The sequence below is a fragment of the Calliphora vicina genome, chromosome 2 (assembly GCF_958450345.1).
Source record: "Calliphora vicina chromosome 2, idCalVici1.1, whole genome shotgun sequence".
Taxonomy (NCBI): Eukaryota; Metazoa; Arthropoda; class Insecta; order Diptera; family Calliphoridae; genus Calliphora; species Calliphora vicina.
In genome coordinates, this window is record NC_088781.1 from 84,062,158 (window position 1) to 84,072,140 (window position 9,983).

Sequence of the window (9,983 nt, forward strand, 5' to 3'; positions counted from 1 at the left end):
CGAAAAGCATTTGGACGAGGTCTTATCTTCTCCAATATACCATTAAATCTCTCGGCTTGCTCCAAATTAACCAGTTCCTTAATTATATTCTTCAGAAGTTGCATTTGCTTTGATATTATATTATACTGATGGCTGCATCTATTTCCAGTGCGGTGAAATATTTTTTTAAAGTTTTTTTGCCATCTATGTTTAATTTTAAAAAATGTACGTATATTTTCAGAAATAGGAATCTTAAAGTTTGAATGAATTATTCTTTCTGAATGAACATTGTGGATGTGTATAAGATTCGCATTAAATTGGTCAATTAATGTATCTAATTCGCTGTTTGACAGATTTATATATTTGGATGGCATATTGTCGTTGGCCGCAATTTCCAGGTCTCGACGAAATTGAGACCAATTTGTATTTTTATACGACATAAAATGACGTGGGTTATTTAGGATAATTTGCCCACATTGCAAATCTATTTCCAATTTTATTGGAAAGTGGTCCGATAATGTTGGGCAACTATATATTCTTAAGTTGGTAGTTCCAGAGGCAGTAAAATGCGGACAAAGGAGAAAATGGTCCAAAAAGGAGGGACCATTAGGGTATGACGGCGCATTATCACAAATACGTGAAACATCCAATGAGTGATCAAGTAACCAGTCATTTAAAATTCTACCATTGCAGTTCTCAAATGAGTCGCCCCAACTTGGATGCCTGGCATTTAAATCCCCGCCCAGTATGAAACCATCAAAATCACCAGCTGTCTGCAACAATTTATCAAGGCCATCATTAAGTTTAAACGTAGAAATATTGCATGGAATATATATTGAGCCAACTAAAATTCTCTTCCGAGAATTATCCATATTTAGTTCTATTTGAATTAATTTAACTTTTAGCTCTGTATCATTAAAGTTTATAATATTGTATGCAATAGATTCCTTAATTGCTAGACCCACTCCAAGAGTTGAGTTGTCATATACAAAGTTATATCCTCTTAATTGTAATCTTTGGTTTTTGCGTAAATGGCATTCTTGAAGAAATGATATGTCAATTTTGTTATGTGAAAGAGTATTCAGCAAGTCAATTTGTCGACTGGGGTCGACAAGTGAGCGTACATTGAATGTGAGAAAATTTAAATGTCTATGGAACATAATTGTCATTTACTTTTTTTAAAAGACGTAAGAACTCATCCTTCGCTTAATTTTTCTGCATATTCCTATAATCATTCAGGAATTTATGAATTTCTTGTTCCAGCGTCAGTTCCTCAGGTTCAAGAAAGAATTTTGACAATTTTAAGAATTCCTCTACAATTGGGGAGCTCCTATTTTTGGAATTATGATTTAAATTGGATTGAAAAAAGCTTGCAAAAGTTAAACCGGGTGAAACCGTGGTGGATTTTATTGCCTTGCTAACATTACTACTTACTAGCAATTTGTCTCTCCGCGCTTTATCCATGCGTTCAAGTTTACCCTTTACATATTTCTTATAAGTGACACAGCCTCTCCAATTCGCTGGATGCCCCTCCTCACCACAGTTAACACAGATCGGTTTTGAGTCTTGTACTTGAGATAACCCACAATCACCAGGAGGATGAGATTTATCATTTATTTTTTCCTAAGGAGGGCCATCATCTCATTATGAACAACAGGGTCTGCAATATAAAGTATGCTCTTATGTTTATTTACATTCTTAATCTTATAAACAATTTTCGGTGACTTAGCCTCTAGTTGCGCCACAAGGTGTGTTACATTAACATTGTACAGGAAAATTGGAGGACAAAATCCTCCTTTTCGTGTAGTATTGTCCTTAGCAGGGTCAACATTCGTCACTCCACCTCGAGCAACACTATCATTAACATCGCCTGTGTAATCAAATTCAAGCTCACCTAAAAGAGCAAATCTATTCTGGCTACTGGTAGCACTTCCATATCCAGTTCCCTTGCGTCCAATAGATTCAGAAAATTCAATCTTAGATGGAGAATTATCACCACAAAGTATCATTGTTTTAGCCGCAATATTGTCATTAGAGGAAACCTTCTCACGATCCGCACCATCGCTGATGTCCGCATCTTCATGTTCCATGGTGGAGAAATATTAGTCTCGTAAGGGCCCCCACTCTCATACAAACAAAAAAATTCCGTAATTCGGAAATAATTTAAAAAATGTACAAATAAAATTAAAAAATCAGAAATAAAATTCTCGCTTGATATTCTCATGCGTGAAGTTGTCAATCGAATCCGCGGCCTAACGTGTTTTTTGCTGTTTTTTGGAAGTGGTACAGTTTTTACGTTTTGTTTTATTTTGTAAAACAATAAAATCTTATTCCTAGAATTTATAAATTCCTATACACACGAACATTTAATAATAAAAAAAACTCGGTGTGGACTACTTCATTGTGACCTGAAATCACACACCATTACCTCGTTGTATATTTACTCTTATTGTCAGATACTATCTCTCATTCTATACTCAGTTGTTTTGTTCTGTCCAAGGCGAATTTATACAAGGTGGTGGTAGTTCTACAAAAACAACAAATGGTCTTAACAAATGTCAAAAAACAGAAATTAAAAATTAAACAAATATGTATTAAAACTAAATATAGTGTAGATAATTGAATAGTGAGGGCTTTACTTATTTATGCAAAATATAAATATTTTGTTAATTAGCTTTGAATATATAGATATTGAAGTATAAAAACAAGCTTTGACAGATGTTAGAACCAAACAAGCGAAAAAAGAGTAATCAGCTGATTGACTGACTCCACCTTGTATAAATTCGCCTTGGTTCTGTCGTTGGTTGTTATTGTTACTCATTCACACTCATTCGTTTTGTAAATAAAAGCCCAACGATCTGAATTAACTGTTGTGCTGGTGAATGTCTTGATTAGCATATGAATGTGCTTGTGCAGCCCTTTAGTAGTTATATTGGTTTGTTTATTTATACACATTGGATAAATATTGCTGTTGTGATCCAATACGTACATAGAACAAGGTGATTGTGTAGCAAAAACAACTCGTTTTGTAGAAAAGTGGTAGCAAAAAATTTATAACTTTTTAATTGCTTTGTATTTTAAACAATTTACTGTCGTATTCAGAAACGCTTAAAACAGTTTTATAAACTATTGTTAAGCAAAACTTTATAAATTATATTTATAATAGCTTAAAATACATTTAATAAACAAATTTTAAGTGTACGAATTTAAAGTTCGACCGAATTTGAAGCATTCTTTTTGCCTTTTTCTTGCAGAAAGGTAATTTTAAGGATAAATGTTTATAAATTCGGAATAATATATGATATTATTGCAATTACTAAATATAATTTTGACTGCGCAGGAGAATAGGTTCCATTATAATAGCATTTGATCTTGTTTCGAATTCCTCCGGCATTAAAGCTAAAGTTTTTTTTGGATAACAAGTATTTAGTAGATATTTGAATATTTTTTTGAAACTGATTGATATTTTTATTATAAAGTCGATTTTTTGGGAATTTGCTTTGACTACATTTATTAGTTTTTTGAAAATTTCGTTTTTTAAACATTGTTTTTTGTTCGTGTGAAACTTTTTGTGTTTTCACTGCGATTTATCGATTTTTATGACTTATTGTGAAACTTTAAGAGTTTTACTTTTTTTCTGTTGAGATTTCTTGTTTTGCTTTTTGAAACTTCGAACATTTTTGGACCTTTTGTGAAGCAATAGTGTTTATTTTAAGTTTCTGGTCATTTTTGAGAAACATTCGAGTTTCTTTAAAAATACAGTCCACGGTTTTGAGCATAATTTGTTGAATTTCATAAACCATTTTGGGGTTTTTAGAAATTAGTGCGAGTTTTCAAGATTTATTTTTCTTTTTTTTTGATACTATTGTGTGGTCTTTTATAAAAATGACTAAATCTCGAAAACTACTAACTTTTGCGAGAACAGCTCGTCTATTTTTGGATTTCGAGAGAGAGTATAATTACAACACGAAACTCTTAATTCATACTCGCTTGAAATCAGAAAGGAAGAATTTAAAACATTGTGGGACAAAACAAGAAATTCTTACGAAGATTTTGCCACAAACAATAATGTAGTAGATTCGGAAGAGGATTGTTAAACCGCTAACAGTTTATTTAAACAATGTCGTCTAGGGTACATTTCGTGTGCCGCCCAAATGGAAGAGCTTTCTAAGCTACGGTAAAAGGTACTATTAGGAATACCCAACATCGAAGTCTAACCTCGAGTGTTACAGGCGATGGTGGCATATGGTAGAGGTCTTACCTCTGTACATACCACCAGCTTCCTTCTCTTTTAAAGTAGTCAAAAAGTTTAAACAGAGATTTAATCTCCTCACCAGTTGTTCTTACCGCTTGGCCACCAGCTAGCAGACTGAACTTCTACTCATCAATTACCTGCCTTATATACTCTCAAACCCATAGTTATTGTATTAACAGGGCAACTGACAACTAGATGGCGCTGCTTAAACTAAAAGAACGTTACAATTAAAACAGTTTATCTCTTACCTAAATTTAATCAAAATAAAACTATTTCAATACAAAACAAAATCAAATCACAAAGTAACTTAAATTCAATACAATAAAAATAATGTTGTTGTGGACAAAAACAAGGGCTCCGAGTTTTGTCGTCATATTATCTCCTTTCCTCTCCTGCGAATTCAAGGGTTGAGCCACTCGATTCGTACGTGCCCAGATCTAGACACCATTATTCGGTAACTATGTCCTCCTACAAATTTCATTACCCTTATTTGGCCAGGATCTCTTCTACATTAACCTTTAGTCCTTCTGGTACTTGAAAGATATTGTTACGAAATTGTACTTGAATTCAAATATAACGATTTTAACGGCTGATTTAAAAGTAGCATAATGCTTTCAAGTAACAGTGCTGTAAAACTGTAACATATCTGTGGGCATTGTTAAATAAAAGCTTTCAGTTGATTTGATTGTAAGTTGGCAACGCTGTATTCGAGTTCGAATAATCAATTAAAGAACATTGTAGAAAGTACACCACAGATGGCGTATGATCTAGAATATTCGAACTTTGACAGTTAAAGAGCTTTCTAGATGGTAATGCAGTGTTATAAATAGTGGCAGAGGTTGCAGTCGTCAGTGAGTTGATCAGAGACGCTTTTCGAAGAAACATCATCTAAGTGCCTTAAAGTGTGTTGTGTTTGTTTCAAGTAAATTCGTGTACATTATAAATTGTGTCTGTAATTCTGAGAATTTATAAACGTGTATAAAAAACATTGTGTGGCTATTTAATTCTGTTGTTGTTGTACATTTTAAAGAAATAAAGAGTTGTTACAATTTTTAAACTACTAAACGGCTTTTATTTGCAATCAAAAGTATCCGGTTTATTTAAAGGAAATAAACCAGCGTTTTGAAAAGGTTAAAACGTAACAATTGGTGTCAGAAGTGGGATTGCAAAATAATAAGCATGAAGTTTGAGGAACTAAAAGTTGAACAACTCAAGAAAGAACTGAGTAAGTTGGAGTTACCAACAGCAGGTAATAAGGCGGAATTGCAGAAGAGGCTCATAGATGAATTTAAGCGCCGTGATATTGACATCGGTGCTTACGAATTCGAGTATAAGGAAGAAATGGAAGTTTCTACACGTTCAACAACAAGCAGCTTAGATTTAAGCACAATGTTCGCGGCTATGATGGAAAAAATGGAAACAGCCAACGAGTAACTTCTGTCTGAAGTTAAAGCAGAAGTTCAAGAAACTTCTAAAGTAAACAACGAGAAACTTCTTGCTGAAGTTAAAGAAGAAAATAAAATAATGGAAATGAAATTTCAAGAAACATCTAGAGTCAACAATGAGAAACTTCTTGCCGACAATGAGAAACTTCGTTCTGAGGTTAAAGCTGAAGTCAAAGAAACTATAAAACACTTAGCGGAAATGGAAGCGAAACTTCAAGAATCTTCTAGAGTAACAGATGAGAAAATTCAGGAAATGTCTGAGGTTATTAACTGCAGAGTGGATGTCATTGATAAAAAGGTTTCGGACTTAGAAACAAAAGTGAATAATGTTCAATGTCAAGAAGGAGCAGTTATTAACAACAGAATGGATGAAATTGACAAAAAGGTGTCCGACTTGGTAACAAAAGTGAATAGTCATCAGTATCAAGAAGGAGCGGTACGAATTATTCCAGAATCCTCTAGTAGAATAAAGGCCCCTAGTTTTGATGGCACTACACCATTTAATGTGTTCAAATTCCAGTTTGATACAGTTGCCATTAGAAACATGTGGAACAATGAAGAAAAAGCTATAGAATTGATTTTGGCCTTAAAAGGGAATGCAGCGTGCCAGCAAGCAACAGAAATTGTTATGATGACATAATGGAGGCGCTAAAACGTAAGTACGGTGGCGAACATAAAAAAGAATTATACCGAATGGAATTGCGTGGTAGAGTGCAGAATGCCAATGAGACGCTACAAGATTTTGCGATGGAAATCGAGCGATTGCTACAGCTTATTTATCCAGGGGAGAACCATCCGATTTTGAAGCATTTGAAGATAGAGGCATTTGTGAATGGTATTCGCGATCCAGAGATAAAATATGCGGTATGTGCCACACCAAAGTCATCATTCTTTGAAACCGTCTCATTCGCGCTGGTACAAGAAACTGCAAAGATAATTTCAAAGCCCCAGGTGTGTAATGTGCGGAAAATCGAGGTTGTCGCTGAAAATGATAGAAGTATGGTCAACGAATTAAAGGAATTAAAATAGGCAGTTTTAAAGGCTTTAAGTAAAAGACAAACTAAAGCCAAAGTTAAATGTTATAACTGTGGAAAAATGGGTCACATTCAGCGAAACTGCAGAGCACCAAGAAAGCGAATCAGATATGTTTCACCATCAAGAAATAACCAGCTGGCGAATCATCAAGTATTACAGAAGCCACCTTTAAAGCGAGCTAGCACTGTGGGACAGGATCTGACACCCACACCTGATGGCCCTACCATCTCCATATCAGTACTGCAGCAGGAAAATAACAATCTTATTGCTAGTGGGTACATCAACGGTCGGAAGCACATCCTTACTATGGACACGGGAGCGTCGCAGTCTATCGTCAGAACAGATTTAGTAAAGAAATCGATGGAACCAATTTGCAATGTAAGTCTACGCACCGCTACTGGAGAGCCTGCCACTGTCCATGGTAAAGTTAAAGACTTCATGATTACTTTGGATATGGGACAAAAAGTCATGAATTGGCGAAATGTTAAAATACCCCTTGACGTCGGATATGAGAGCAAGTCTCAAGTAAGAAAGTTAGTTTTCGTTGAGCACAAAAGGTTGCCACCGCAGTCAGAGGATTTGGTGTGGGCCCGTGAGGAAGTGGAGGATTGTATAGACAATGGTTTGTTGGTGTTGGAACCAGCGGATGTGAGAAGTGGCCATGTAACAATGGAGGCCCTCGTTGAACAGTGCAACGACAGAATGGTTCCTGTTAGAGAGATAGGTCTGTCCCGCAGAGAAAAGATCATCAGGCCGGGTTCCAAGATGGGTGAAGGTGCTTCAGCAGAAAAAGAAATGCATGAACTCGTTCGGAGCCGAATTAAAATGATAAATGACCAAATGAAAACCAGATATAGCTCACAAAGATATATATAGCTCACGCTTTTCGAAGAAACATCATCTAAGTGCCTTAAAGTGTGTTGTGTTTGTTTCAAGTAAATTCGTGTACATTATAAATTGTGTCTGTAATTCTGAGAATTTATAAACGTGTATAAAAAACATTGTGTGGCTATTTAATTCTGTTGTTGTTGTACATTTTAAAGAAATAAAGAGTTGTTACAACTAGTTGTTAAACTACTAAACGGCCTTTATTTGCAATCAAAAGTATCCGGTTTATTTAAAGGAAATAAACCAGCGTTTTGAAAAGGTTAAAACGTAACAATATGTAATTCTTTCGAACTTTTTGGTATGGGAGGAGTTGTTGTTGCTACTGACGTCTGATTCAATCGCGGTGATGGTGTTGTATCCATTGGATGATGTTTTGCGCCTAGTGACAGTGATGGAGGTGATGAAGTGACTGATGATGGTGATGATAATTCTATTGACGATATAGTGATGATGGTTGGTGATACTGCTGATGCCAATGATCTGGTTGGTGATGATGAAGAAGACGATAGTGAGGTTTGTGGCAATGGTGTAAACCAGTCGCGGACTTGGGTTTTTTGTGAACTAGGGCTTTGCGAGGGTGGATATGGTGTCGGCAATAACGGAATGAACCAGTCTCTGCCTGGGGTTTTTGGTACAATAGGGCTTCGTGTGGGTGGAAATGGTGTTGGCGATAGCGGAATAAACCAGTCTCGGACTGGGGGTTTGGGAATAGGGGATGTTTGTGTTTCCTTATCTAGATCAACGTAACCTATTTCTCCGGTTGGCTCGGTTACTGGAATCATAAGTCTCACACGGAAGGCTCGTTCATAGCAGATCAATCCTAAGTGGCGATATTGGCTGTCTTTTAGCTCCCAGGACCCAATGCCTTGTCGTCGCGGTGGTTTTGGTGGGTTATAATTTTCATTCTCCCAATCTAAAGACAATAGTGATCTAGGATGGAGTAGAGATGGTGGAGTTGCTGGCCGCAAACAAATTGTGTCGTCATTCACTCCGAAAAACCGGCGGTATATTTCCTCCACTATTGGAAGATCGCATTCACTAAGAAGATCTTCAAAATTGCCTAAATCAATGAAATCACCATCCAACTCAGCTGGCGATGGTGGTGGTTCCGTATCCTCGTCATCCCAATTGTCCTGTGTTATGGGGTGATCTTCTGCCACAAAAGGTGGTGGTGGCGGTGGAACTTCGTCTTCCTCCTCGGCAATATTTTCCGGAGTAACAAAGTCTGGTGGTGGTGGCAACTCCATATTTTCTTCCTCGTAAACGTTTTTCGGAAGGTTTTTAGGAGGAGAGTCCTCAATTACGATTACTGGGTCTTTTCGTTGTTGAGTCGTCATCCTATAACAGTATGTCGACTTTCTTGGTTTGGCAGGACGCTTTGGTGACTGATTTTGTCTTTGGTGCCTGGAATACTTGGTGGGGGAAATGACATGTCGTCTCTTGAAACCATCTTGACCACGAAGCCCCTTGCTGGTACTTGGGATATCATCCTCGTCTAAGAAAATGGTTTTTCGGACCTTTGCTTTTTCTTTTTCCATGTTTTTACGAAATTTTTTTCGTGTTTCTTCAAATTTTTGTTGTTTGTTGTCCATTTTTTTCTTTTTATTTCCACGTGTGATCTGTAAGAGGTAAAGTAAATAATTAATGCAGCAGTCAAAAATTTTCTGAGATTAGTAACTTTGTCAATATAGATTTATCATAATAGGGTTTTAAGTCACTAAGGGGTGCAGTACGTATAGGGTTGTCAGACGTCCTGGAATGGCCTGGATTGTCCAGTTTTTTGTGTCTTGCCCAGTTTACAGCTAAAACACAATATGTCCAGTTAAAAAATAATTTCTTTCATTTGGCAAAATATTTTTTTTATTCAATTGTGATTGCAAATGTATAGTCAGTTGTATTTTTTCCTTACAGTGATTTGTACCTAGCGAGCAACCAACCGATTAATATATCCTTGGTCAGCAGTATAGAGGTTCAAAACGCTTGTCGAAAAGTCATATGGGAATTTGTTATAATGATGATGAAGAATATATGGATGAAGGTTTGTCAGAGGCATATTTGTTTTTTATTTAATTCTGTTGTTGTTGTACATTTTAAAGAAATAAAGAGTTGTTACAACTAGTTGTTAAACTACTAAACGGCCTTTATTTGCAATCAAAAGTATCCGGTTTATTTAAAGGAAATAAACCAGCGTTTTGAAAAGGTTAAAACGTAACAATATGTAATTCTTTCGAACTTTTTGGTATGGGAGGAGTTGTTGTTGCTACTGACGTCTGATTCAATCGCGGTGATGGTATTGTATCCATTGGATGATGTTTTGCGCCTAGTGACAGTGATGGAGGTGATGAAGTGACTGATGATGGTGATGATAATTCTATTGACGA

At 36.1% G+C, this 9,983-nt stretch overlaps 1 protein-coding gene across 1 annotated transcript; it reads right to left on the minus strand.

The window, feature by feature from the left end:
• Nucleotides 1-7,862: 7,862 nt before the first annotated feature.
• LOC135950614 (uncharacterized) lies at nt 7,863-9,207 on the minus strand. The gene has a single exon (XM_065500146.1). The coding sequence runs from the start codon at nt 9,192-9,194 to the stop codon at nt 7,863-7,865; it is 1,332 nt and encodes a 443-aa protein (XP_065356218.1). The 5' UTR covers nt 9,195-9,207.
• Between the last annotated feature and the right edge of the window lie 776 nt (nt 9,208-9,983).

Bases quoted from the DNA above. Each gene is read 5' to 3' on its own strand.
- LOC135950614 (XM_065500146.1), bottom strand. From the start codon at position 9,194: ATGGACAACAAACAACAAAAATTTGAAGAAACACGAAAAAAATTTCGT.